Source organism: Helianthus annuus, chromosome 1 (assembly GCF_002127325.2).
Source record: "Helianthus annuus cultivar XRQ/B chromosome 1, HanXRQr2.0-SUNRISE, whole genome shotgun sequence".
NCBI classification, from domain to species: domain Eukaryota; kingdom Viridiplantae; phylum Streptophyta; class Magnoliopsida; order Asterales; family Asteraceae; genus Helianthus; species Helianthus annuus.
The window spans coordinates 95131911-95145517 of NC_035433.2; the positions used below are offsets into that span (position 1 = coordinate 95131911).

At 35.8% G+C, this 13607-nt stretch overlaps 1 protein-coding gene across 2 annotated transcripts; it reads right to left on the bottom strand.

The window, feature by feature from the left end:
• Nucleotides 1-12: 12 nt before the first annotated feature.
• On the bottom strand, nucleotides 13-11487 carry LOC110897837. 2 transcript variants are annotated; one of them, XM_022144567.2, is made up of 8 exons: nucleotides 11318-11486; nucleotides 10851-11234; nucleotides 10528-10635; nucleotides 10280-10432; nucleotides 10051-10161; nucleotides 1693-1737; nucleotides 829-1262; nucleotides 13-746 (listed from the first exon to the last, which is right to left on the bottom strand). In XM_022144567.2, the coding sequence occupies exons 1-8, from the start codon at nucleotides 11352-11354 to the stop codon at nucleotides 129-131; spliced, it is 1890 nt and encodes a 629-aa protein (XP_022000259.1). In that variant the 5' UTR covers nucleotides 11355-11486; the 3' UTR covers nucleotides 13-128. The 2 variants fall into 2 exon arrangements, with proteins under 2 accessions (XP_022000259.1, XP_022000260.1); XM_022144568.2 differs by lacking the exons at nucleotides 13-746; nucleotides 829-1262; nucleotides 1693-1737 and adding exons at nucleotides 6936-7721; nucleotides 7796-8232; nucleotides 8677-8724 and having other exon boundaries at nucleotides 11318-11487.
• Nucleotides 11488-13607: the final 2120 nt, after the last annotated feature.

Here is a 13607-nt window from a genome sequence, read left to right on the forward strand (position 1 = left end):
ACACAATATAAGTTGTCAAACAAAGTCAAAATAAATATAGATATAGAGAAGAGACGGTCACGCTAAATACATACACACAATCCTAATTTAGCCAAACATACTACCTAAACGAAAAAAAAGTACTTCTCTTATGATGTTATTCTACGCTCACTTCGCTTACCAAAGACTCCACGACCATACGTTGAATAGATGAGATCAACAAGCAACGGTAATTGCAATGTCACAAATGAAGAAATCGGCAAGAGCGTTGTTACACCAATCACGAGCAGGATCCACCAATTCTCTTGCCCAAACATAATATATAACACTGCACTGAAGGCTATCAACATGGCTGTCACAGACATGAATAATATGATAAGGTCAACTATTAATCTCTTAGGAAGCTTGTAGAGAAAATCTTCATCTGCATAACGTGCCGTGAGGATGGAAAGAAACCACAACAAGGATGTGGTCGATGTAAACAATGAGAGTGCATCCAAGACAAGAAATATAATGTAGCTCGGTTTTTTTTCATAAATTGCTTTCCCAGTATCCCCATTGTTCCCTCCCAGTACAGTAATGATCGCTGAACAAGCTATTGCAATGATAAGTGGAGCTATAATTGTGTATGAATTGGCAGTACTTTTCATCCAATCCTCACCCTTTTGTCTCAAATTTTCATGTTGTTTACTAAACACCATCATTGGTGTTTCTTTTTCTTTGTTGCGGGTTGTCCTTTGTTCGGGAGACATTAATTTACTTACTTCCTGTAAATTGTAAATTGATAGATATTACAAGTATATTCAAATTAATTTCATTTCTTTGTATATAGAGAATATCATTTTTTACCTGAAACCACTCTAACTCCTTTTGCATTTGTAATGTTGCACCATTAACCTTATTGAGTTTGTGTTGAGGTGCCAATTTTGCAGCCAAGTGCAAAAGGTTATCTTGAAAATAATAACCGGCTCGATGATGATGCGAATCTCTATGATAAGTCGCCTCGTGCACCAAAAAGTTGTAAGCATTTTCACAGCGGTTCATTATTGCAAGTTGGTAGAGTGTACATCTATCATCCCTTGTGTTCCGGATCGATAGTGGAAAAAATTGGGTGATTTGCTCTATGACCTCAGGGATATCATTCTTCACTGCAAGAATGAGTGCGTCTTCAAATCCATCTCGTATATTCCGTATTTTACCATTTTTCTCACAGCAAAACTTCAGTATGGTAAGAACTTTGTTATGTTTCATTTTTTCCTCATGGATGGACTTGATATGCGGAACTGAAAATGATAGCAACACTTAGGGACTTGATATGATACATAATGAAGTGGATTCAAATAACGGTGCACAAAAAACCCGTACCCAAAACCGGAACCGGTTTTTGTACCCGGGTATTTTCTACACGTAGGGTATGGTTAGGATATACATATCGAGCTCAATACCCGTGCCAAGAACCATAACCGATTTATACCCAAATTAAACAGAACCGGTTTTTTTAATACCCGAATTTTTAAAGTATACCTTTATGTTTACTTTACAACTTATATATATATATATATATATACATATATCTTTTTTTAATGCATGTTATGAATTTAATAATTTGTACTTGAGTGATTTTATGTCATTGTAATTATTTAGAAACGAGCTTAATCTTGTAATTTTAATAGAAACTACGGTAATGGAAAGAAAAATTAGAGTGTTAATTACCATGTAGTGCAAATTCCCAAAATTTGGCGCAAATCCTCTCCATAACTAAACAAGAGATAAGATGAATTAAAGAAGCATAATCACACAGAACTTAACTAAAAATGCAACAACAAACAATCAGGCCACACCACACCCTGCTATAGTGACACTGATGGTTAAAAGTTTAATCATAAACCAGTTTGAAACATATATTTCGTTTAAACATCACCAGTTTAGGTTTTTGTGTATCTCGAGCTCGTTTATTAGGACGTCTTGTTTTCAACGCGAGCTCGACTCACTTACATCATTGCATACATTTGAGACAAATGGAAATCAGTATACTTAATTTAAAATTACTAACGTATCACAGGTTGGAAGAAAAGGTTTAAATAATTATTTGGTGAGCTGTGGTTGACCATCATCATCATCATCATCATCATCCTGTCTTCTTCTTGGTTTATAATTAAAGTTTTAAAAAGGTTGAAATGGATTCGGGTCCAAATGGGTTCGGGTCAGATCGGGTCTTGTTCAAAATGGGTTTCGGGTCGAAACGGGTTGGGTTTTTTTTATGCAATTTCTAAAAACATGATTTCATCATTGATATACCTTATGTTCGAGCTGGGGCTGAGACCGAAAAAAAAACCCGACCAAAATGGAAAAAAAAAAAAAAAAAAACAAAACCGACCAAAACCATACAAAAAACTGGAAAAATCGAAACCCAACCAAAACGAAATAATACAACCGTAACCGAACCAAAACAAAACCGACTAAAACGAAACAAATAAAAACTGAAAAAATCGAATCCGAAATGAAACAAAAAAAAACTGAAAAGATCGAAACCGATCCGAAACGAAACCGAAAAAACCGACCAAAACGAAACAAAAAATCAAAACCGAACTGAAACGAAACTGACCAAACCGAAACAAAAAAAAAACGTAATCGAACCGAAATGAAAAAAAAAAACTGAAAAGATCGAAACCGATCCCAAAAGAAACCGAGAAAACCGATCAAAACGAAACAAAAAATCAAAACCGAAACGAAACGAAACCCGTCCCAACCCGAAACTCGTCACGTGCGGAAACTCGAGCCGGCCCAAAACCCGTCCTATGCGGAAACCCATGTTGGCCTGAAACCCGATCCTAACCGACCCCGTTCCGATCCAAAACCCGTCCCGGCCCGAAACTCAACTCAAACTGAACCCGTTCTGATCCAAAACCCGTTTCGTGCCGTAACCCGTCTCGTGCGGATACTTGTGCCGGACCGAAACCCATTCCGATCCGAAACCTGTCCCGTTTCTTTAAGACACTAACGCACATCAACCCATTTCTTTAAAGTTGTCGACCCGCTTTGACCCGAAAATAACAATATGGAATATCAACTGACCCATTTTGTTAAAATATTTTACCCAAACCAACCCATATAATTTTAAAAGCAACCCAAACTGATCCACTTGGAAGGCTTTGGGTCAAGATTGGCCCCTCTAGTTTTAAGCAAGTTGTTGACCCTCGTCCTTTGTCTTCTTCCTGGTTTTCTGATTATAGTTTTAAACATTGTCAGTTTTTTTAATCCGATCGATCATTCGATTCCTTCCTTTTCCACTAACAATTGGAATTCAATTTGGTGACCATTACCCAACCTGATCCGACCGTTATACAATAAGATAAATTAATCTTTTTGGTTGATTTAATTAGACTTTTGGAGTCACAAACCACGGCAGACGTAGCTCTTCCAGCTGACAAGATTGGTCCTGCATTTCTCTTGGTTCTCAATATCCGGATTCTTAGGTGTATTGCTTAAGCTGCAATTCTCTACAGACACACCTTCAAAATGAAAATAAAATGCAATTAGATGATGCAAATCATAACAGCTATTTAAAAACAAAAAGCCAGTCGAATTGGATATTAGAAAAAAGAATTTAGATTAAGAAAAGAAACATACGAGAATAAACAAATCTTTGGTAGCAGTTGTATTGTTTGGCACTCCGAAACGCATCAGGCTTTTCCGCAAGATTATACACTAACCTCCACAAACTAACTGGATCTACTGTATCCAGTTGATGGTAGCAGTCCTTCAGCAAGTCATATGCAAAGTCTGCAAATTATGATATACAAAGGCAGATATAAGTTTAAATCAACACCACCAGATAGTAAAGCTGAAAGTCAACATGGATTATAAGTTAAACTCACCATAATACTCTGCCTTGATTGTACTAGCGAGTAGCCGATGAGCGTCTATTCCCTTGAAGGGATTGCGGCAGCCAGTTACTCTCGGAGTACTCCGTTTGTCCAGTGGGTGCCCCGAGAGTGCTCGGGATTGAGTTTGTTGGCCGTTCAAAAAAAATGTATAAACTTTCCTAACTTAACAAACTAATATAGAAATTAAAATGTGAAACCCTAAATGTACCATCTAAGTTAGATCTGGGGCTTGAAATATGCATTTTGATCAATTGTAAATCACTATTGGTTTTACCCTAGTTTGTTAAAGTATGACCATTATTATCATTTGACAACTTTTTTGCATGATTAGTATAAACAAACAATTTCATTTTTGGTAACAAATATTTTTTTTTAATAAATGAGCGACCTTAATAAAAGAAACGGCGATGCTTGTAACAGCTTAAAAAAGTTCGTTAAATAAATTTTGAATGTAGAAAGAACTAAATTGGTCAATATATATATATATATATGAATAATAATTATTAACGAGGTCTAAATCTTAACAATTACAAAGTTCACGCAAAATGCCCAAAAGAACATATTGACATTCAACATAATTATAGGTTTATTAAACAAAACGAACATGTTGACTTTCAAAATCTTAAAAATGAGGATTACTTTTAGTACCGTGCGAAAGCTCATGCAATGGTGAGGTAAACAAGACATGAGAAACTAACACAAGCATAATAAGCAGAAAATAATATTAAAGCATGTCTAGTAATCATACAATTTAACATCCAATGTCTATCCTTTTACCTTATTATTTACACTACTTAACATCCAATGTTATCATTTTACCTTATTTACACTAAAGAAATTATGGACTTGTTGGTGTCATTGACAAATTTTTTTTTTTTAATTACATACGGAATTCACAAACAAAATTATACATAAAAGTCAACAATTTAAAATGCACACAGTTTTAGGAAATGTATAGGTAATGTGGGTTGTGACAGAATGATTTAGGTTGGGCAGCATGGTGTAACACCCTCAACCACGTCAGCCTTTTAACGCCGCCAAGATCTCTCTCGTGAGTGGGGTAACGGGCGCAAGAGATAAGGTGGGTGTGTGAACCCCTATGGGCCAATGAGAACCTTTCAAATGTTGAAGGGTGTGAAACCACACCATTTGGCCTTAAGGGTAGATGAGAAACTAGATAAATTACTACAAAGTGCACTTTCTTTGTGGGATAAACTAAAAAAGAAAGGTTTTGATGAAAACATTTGTACACGTTGTAATCAATATGCTATTTCTCTCTATACATACTTCACACTATTGCACTAACTAGACAGAATACATTAGTATACGAAGAATTCTTATACAAAAGTCAGATTGCCTTATATTCATCTATTTTAAGAAAAGCAATTTGTTGTGTAATCACATATGAAGCATTAGCTATTTATTAAAAATAAAAATAAAAATGAAAAGATTTGTGTCAACTCAATCCAATTAGTTAAAAAAAAAAAAGAAAAAGACCCTCGTTGCAACCTGACCCTCTTTTGACTATGTGCCCATCTTTCCACCTCTACAAAGTACTTCCAATACTCAGTAGACATTGGTTCTTTATAAACTGGATAGTGATAGTATATAACATTTTAGCATCCATCACATGAAGAAAATTCAGCACTTCCTAAAAAGCTTTTGTTGATTTAGGTAGCTATTCTATCTTACTTGTCATAGTTGTTAACACGTCGTAAAATGTAAAGCCAATGTTAAAAACAATAAAGGAAACCTGAGTAGAAGCCTTAACAACCAGCCCAAAAATAAGTGAAAGAACTAAATCCCTCTCAACACAACACAACACAAAACTAAGCAATATTTGCGCTCCACTAGCTATGACGCTTTTGTAATATGGTACCCATGCAATTCTGAAACAGCTAGGGAGTTAAATATTATTACAAAAAGTTACAAGATTTTTTTTGAAGACTTCAAATAACTTTCGACATGTTTGACTTTGGAAACTTCTACCTCAATGAGTCAAATCCGTTTTGAAAAAACTGTTAACTTAGCAAGTGATATTCAATCACCAAAGGCTGAAGAACAACCGAACACAAACTGACTGTGTTGCACAGAAAACAAAATCACATAATAAAGAAACAAAAACTATCCACCAAGTCTTTACCACTACTTAGACTAAATCAAATAATAAACGTGCAGCAAATACATCTCGTGCACACTCACTTTAAGTCGGTGTTACCACAGCATCAAAAAAACCCATCCGTAAGTAAAGTAAACTGGTCAAACATGCCATTTACTTTTAAACCCACAAAAATATGCACTGTCTTAAACTGCAACCCTTCAACCCAAAACTTAATAAGCTGAAACGAGGCAGGTGAGATTGACCAGAAATTTCATTTTTTAATAATTAATACAATGATTGGTGTTACAAATATGCTTGGAAAGATTATTTTGTTCAACAAAAATCTTCTTTTAAAAAACTGGTTTAGGGGTTTGTATGCATTACTTGTGTCCCCTTTCACCTCTTTCCTTTTGAATTTTTTTTTTTTTTTTATTTAACTATTCAACCCCTTAGAGGTAAAGGCATAAAGCACAACCCAAATCGGCCCCTTCGTTAATAAACAAGTTAAAATTGGCCCCAACTCACATAGAACCATAATGTTGGTGAAGTTAACAGTCTAAGTAAATACTTACAATTATGGTTATGGATATTGTGTCATCAATCATACTGTAGGTCAATTGCATTCAAACAGAGGGCCCTTGTTTCTTCTGCAGAGAACATAGTTCTGGCTGCACTAAGTCATTCTCTAAAACAAAACAGCAGAATTGTCAATTTACAAATTACATAACATAGTAGTTTGAAAGGATTAAAAGGGGTATCATACCGCAGAGCAATGCCTTCTTTGGACCAAGGTCATAGAACTCCTCTAGCTTAGATGCTGCTGATATATCAATCAAGATCCCTTAAATCAGTGTCTGGTTTCCACAAACAAAGAAAAAGATTATTATTATTACTTTCTAAAATTTCAACCCCTTTACCTTGGAACTAGGCTGATTCGAGTTACATGTTTACATCTAACTGGCCAAAAAGATCGAATCTTAAGTGAATATATATAAAATATGTATAGAGGGGATAATCCAGCCTAAGCCTACTTGCTGATACATGATAGCTAATTAATTATGTACATAAATGATAAATCCAACCAAACAAAATATCCCAAAAGAAAAAGAAAAAAGTAGCTATCTCCTATGTTGTTTTCCTAAGCTCCCTTTGGTTCCCAAAGATTCCACGACCATATGTTGACGAGATAAGATCAACAAGCAATGGCAACTGCAGTGTCACAAACGAAGCAATCAGTAGGCTTGTCATTAGGCAAATCGGGACCAGGTGCCACGACACCAACTCCTCATGCTCAAACACAGACATGATATAAAATGCTGCACTATAGGCTATCACCATGGTTGTGACAGACATGAATAGCGTGACAAGCCCAAAGATTAATCTCTTAGGTAATCTTTTGAGAAAGTCCTCATCTGCATAACGTTCTGTGAGGAGGGAAAGAAACAACAGCAAGGAGGTGTTGGATGTGAAAAACGAGATCCAAACTGAGTAACAATATATCATAAAGCTCAACTTGTCTTTATAAATTGCCCTCCCAGTCTCCCCATTGTTCCCTCCAGGCACAGTAATGATCGCCGGAAAAACCATTATAATGATAAGGGCAGCCGCTGTGATTATGTATGAGCCGGCTGTTTGCTTCATCCAATCTTCCCCCTTTTGTCTTAAATCTCTATGTTCTTTTTTAAACACCATCATTGGTGTGTCATTTTCTCTGTTGCGGGATTTCATCTGTCTGGCACTATTTTGCTTATTTCCTGTAAATAGATATATATTACAAGTGAATTCAAACTAATTTCAATTCTTTGAATAAAAAGAATAACATTTTCACCTTAAACCATTGTAGCTCCCTTTGCATTTGTAACGCTGCACCAGTAACCTTGTTGAGTTTGTCATCAGGTACCAATTTTGCAGCCACATACAAAAGGTTTTTGTCTTCGTCTTCAAAGAAATGATTTTCATGATGATGCAAATCCTTGTGATAGGTCTTCTCATACACCAAAAAGTTGTAAGATTTTTCACATCGGTTACTTATGGAAAGTTGATTGAGTGTACGTCTACCATCCCTGTTCCAGATCCATAATGGAAAAAATCGGGTGATTTGCTCTATGACCTCAGGGATATCATTCTTCACTGCAAGAATGAGTGCGTCTTCAAATCCATCTCGTATATTCCGTATTTTACCATTTTTCTCACAGCAAAACTTCAGTATGGTAAGAACCTTGTTATGTTTCATTTTTTCCTCATGGATGGACTTGATATGCGGAACTGAAAATGATAGCAACACTTAGGGACTTGATATGATACATAATGAAGTGGATTCAAATAACGGTGCACAAAAAACCCGTACCCAAAACCGGAACCGGTTTTTGTACCCGGGTATTTTCTACACGTAGGGTATGGTTAGGATATACATATCGAGCTCAATACCCGTGCCAAGAACCATACCCGATTTATACCCAAATTAAACAGAACCGGTTTTTTTAATACCCGAATTTTTAAAGTATACATTTATGTTTACTTTACAACTTATATATATATATATATATATATATACATATATCTTTTTTTAATGCATGTTATGAATTTAATAATTTGTACTTGAGTGAATTTATGTCATTGTAATATATTATAATTATTTACAAACGAGCTTAATCTTGTAATTTTTATAGAAACTACGGTAATGTAAAGAAAAAATAGAGTGTTAATTACCATGTAGTACTGCAAATTCCCAAAATTTGGCGCAAATCCTCTCCGTAACTAAACAAGAGATAAGATGAATTAAAGAAGCATAATCACACAGAACTTAACTAAAAATGCAACAACAAACAATCAGGCCACACCACACCCTGCTATAGTGACACTGATGGTTAAAAGTTTAATCATAAACCAGTTTGAAACATATATTTCGTTTAAACATCACCAGTTTAGGTTTTTGTGTATGTGTGATTGTATCTCGAGCTCGTTTATTAGGACGTCTTGTTTTCAACACGAGCTCGACTCACTTACATCATTGCATACATTTGAGACAAATGGAAATCAGTATACTTAATTTAAAATTACTAACGTATCACAGGTTAGAAGAAAAGGTTTAAATAATTATTTGGTGAGCTGTGGTGAAGTCAGTCAAGCAAAACTTGGGTGTGTTGTGTCCTTTCGTGCAACAAAACAATTTTAAACTTCACTGTAAAACACAAAAACTTGTGACAAAGATATAATTTATTTATAAAATCCTTAAGACTTTGAGAAAATAATCAAGTTTAAGTACTATTTAAGTGAAAGCTTTGTATGGTGATGTCTATAACAAAGTAACAAACATTATTTTGCGCCAACGGATTGGTTTATTTGTTCTGATAACGAAAATTTTGATGGTTTTAGTAATTAATTGAGAAGATACGGATATCTAAAAACTTGAATCCGAGCGACCCGACTCAACGGATCCGAAACTCGTCACGTGTGGAAACTCGTGCCGGCCCAAAACCCGTCATGTGCGGAAACCCGTGTCAGCCTGAAACCCGATCCTAACCGACCCCGTTCCGATCCAAAACCCGTCCCGGCCCGAAACTCAACTCAAACTGAACCCGTTCTGATCCAAAACCCGTTTCGTGCCGTAATCCGTCTCGTGCGGATACTTGTGCCGGCCCGAAACCCAGTCCGATCCGAAACCTGTCCCGTTTCTTTAAGACACTAACGCACATCGACCCATTTCTTTAAAGTTATCGACCCGCTTTGACCCGAAAATAACAATATGGAATATCAACTGACCCATTTTGTTAAAATATCTTACCCGAACCAACCCATATAATTTTAAAAGCAACCCAAACTGACCCAATTGGAAGGCTTTGGGTCAAGATTGGCCCCTCTAGTTTTAAGCAAGTTGTTGACCCTCATCCTTTGTCTTCTTCCTGGTTTTCTGATTATAGTTTTAAACATTGTCAGTTTTTTTAATCCGATCGATCATTCGATTCCTTCCTTTTCCACTAACAATTGGAATTCAATTTGGTGACCATTACCCAACCTGATCCGACCGTTATACAATAAATTAATCTTTTTGGTTGATTTAATTAGACTTTTGGAGTCACAAACCACGGCAGACGTAGCTCTTCCAGCCGACAGGATTGGTCCTGCATTTCACTTGGTTCTCAATATCCGGATTCTTAGGTGTATTGCTTAAGCTGCAATTCTCTACAGACACACCTTCAAAATGAAAATAAAATGCAATTAGATGATGCAAATCATAACAGCTATTTAAAAACAAAAAGCCAGTCGAATTGGATATTAGAAAAAAGAATTTAGATTAAGAAAAGAAACATACGAGAATAAATATATCTTTGGTAGCAGTTGTATTGTTTGGCACTCCTAAATGCATCAGGCTTTTCCGCAAGATTATACACTGACCTCCACAAACTAACTGGATCTACTGTATCCAGTTGATGGTAGCAGTCCTTCAGCAAGTCATATGCAAAGTCTGCAAATTATGATATACAAAGGCAGATATAAATTTAAATCAACACCACCAGATAGTAAAGCTGAAAGTCAACATGGATTATAAGTTAAACTCACCATAACACTCTGCCTTGATTGTACTAGCGAGTAGCCGATGAGCGTCTATTCCCTTGAAGGGATTGCGGCAGCCAGTGACGTGGGTGAGCCCAATATATTCTTTGCACGCTTCAAACAAATAATCAAAAACGGTTCTGTGAGAGTCGATGGCTGGGAGAGGAAAAGCATAAAAGCTGGGGATTGGACATCGAATAACAAATGCGGGGCTAAAATCATAAATCTAATGGGTTTATATACTACCCATTTACGTGTCCCGATTTGACTCAAGCTCCTATTCTATGCTTAGGACTCAAACGATAAAAATGAATTCAAAAACATAATACCTCTGATGGCTTCGTACGCCGTCAATCGATCGACAGGCATACCGTAATCAGTCATAAGAAAATCCCAAATATCCTTGGCTGTTAGATAACTGTCAATACTCCTCATCACATCTTCACTCACTGATCCAAAGATCCATCCTTTCACTAGCAGATCTGACCTTTGCCATTCCCTATGCTTGGCCTTAAAATCAGCAACGTTCCCTTTTGAATTATCATCTTCTTTGGGTTCTTTTACTGTGCCGTCGACAAAACCAAGCAGATCATGGGAATCCAACAGGCACTCCATCTGAACCCGCCATTCATCATAATTATGCAGACGTTCTGCGGACAACTTTACAGACATGAAGGAGGCGGGATTTACATGAGAAGGGTATGGATATGGCCCTGGCGGAATCACATCAGTTAGCTAATTTGATTATTCATTTTTAACACACACACACACTCTTTTAAGCATATAATACACTTACCTTGGTCCACATTGCCGCTTGAGCTTGAGGCATCCATTGCAGCAAAGAAATTGGATGAACAGACAGAGAGATGGTTGATCTTCTTCGTCTATGGATGATGAACAGAGGAAACTTCGTTCGTGCCAACAGAGAGAGAGAGAGAGAGAGAGAGGTTGATCAGAACAACAAGGAATGGGTTTAGTTCAACTTAAAAACAGGGTTTTTCGTACGGAATTCAAAACAGGGTTTTTGGTACGGAATTTCAAAACAGTATTTTATTTATTTATTTACTAGATTATTACCCCGTGTACTACACGAGTTGAAAAAAAATGTTATTTTACATACTAAATAATAAAACAATATATCTTTAAAAACCTTATTTATTACACGGGTTGAATAAATGTAATTTTATATATTAAATAATAAAAAATATTATATTTTTAAGAACCTCGTGTATTGTAATTTATATACCAAATAAGTCGTTTTATACTTAAGATTTATGAATATATATAACTCACTGAAATTAAATTAATAATATTTATCCATAAGATATTAAACTAATATTATTTAGTAGGAGGGTTATCTATAATATAATATATTAAACTAAATAATATTTAGTAGGATGATTATCTATAATTAATTAGAAAAAATTAAACTAAAACAATAATTATCTGTAAGAGATCGCCTAATATAATGACAAGTGTCCCTAAAGTGGTTTCTTTTATTATATAGTATAGATTTTTAGATCAGGGGTTTTGTTTTGAGGTCTCTAGATGATTCTTTTTTTTTGGCTAGTCATACCCTCGTGATGATTTTAGTCATACCCCCCTCATGATGATTTTCTTTTTTTATGTTAGTTTTAGTAGTATTTTGGGTTAGTTGGTATCACTATTAAAATTCATAAATACTACCGGCGTGTTGTGGCGGCTACTCAAGCCATACCAGTTCTGTTCGTTACAACAGCGGTACAATACCGACACTTGCCATAGGCTATATATATCATCCGTGAAGCAACTTTCAAGACATGTACGTTTGTGCTCCAATCACTTATACATTATTTTCACAACTTGCTTTTTAAGTAAAATTAATTTCAAGACTTAGTTAATAATAAGTGTCGCAATCACATAGTCAAAGTTTCATTGTTTGTTGCCGCCAACAACACCATCGATGTCACCTCAGCCACAATCATTGCCGCCTTAGTCATCACCATTGTCTCGATACTGCCACCAACGCCACTGTCATTGCTACCACCGGAATTTGTGCTTCACCGTCCCATATTAACCAAACTTATTTACAATATATAGCTAATAGTATTGAGTAACATATTTCGGCCACCAACACCATCGTGGTAGTCACCTCTACAGTCGTCGTGGCCACTACCCTGTGACCTCAACAGCTGTCACACCGCCATAAAAAATTGAACAACCCATTTTGTTATTTCTTTTACTAAAACGGCTTACTACACTTCTAGTCTATTTTGTTGATAACTCTTCTGAACCAAACCAAATTCATACTTTTTCTTTGAATAAAAAACATTTATCAACCCGAACCCATTTTGCTCAAAATTGGTTCTTATACATGTCATAATACCACAAGTTCAACTTACATTCTTTTATTACATATTATGTATTTGAGTTTTCTTTCTCTATACTACTAAAGCTATAATATAACTCTAAGGGGGATAGGAGTGGTTATCACTCACCACCCATTTATCACTTACAACTTCCAATTAAGTTCCGTCATGTCATCAACCATTATTCCATCACTCATAATTTTTTTTAGTGGAAGTCCATCACTCACCACTGATGGAGAGTGCAAAGCACGAGCGTTAAGTGTGTTAAATTACGTATTTTATGGTGTTTTAAGTGATGACGCGTCACGAGTATGATAACTATGGGTTTTTATGATTCTACAGGTAAAACGCGTAATATAGCGAGCTTAGAGATGAAACGGAACATCCAAATATGATAAACGATGTATTGCATCATTCGGGACGTGTTCGGGTCGAGTGATAGCTTGAATAGGAAAGAGACAACATGGGAGTGGGGGATTACTATGTTTCATCCTCACAAATTGTTGCTAGCATTTAATATTGGAAGCTGTATATGAGAAGTGATGATAATTAGTAATATTCAACAACATAATCATCATCATCACGCAGAAAATTGTGTGGTTGGATTTTTTGGGAATTACGGCAGAAGACATAGCAGCCATGTGATTGTTTGGCAAAAGATTTAATGGATTAGAAACCTATCTTTGGTAAAATTATCCATAACAAGTCCGTGGAAGCAAATATGTAAAATAAGTGATG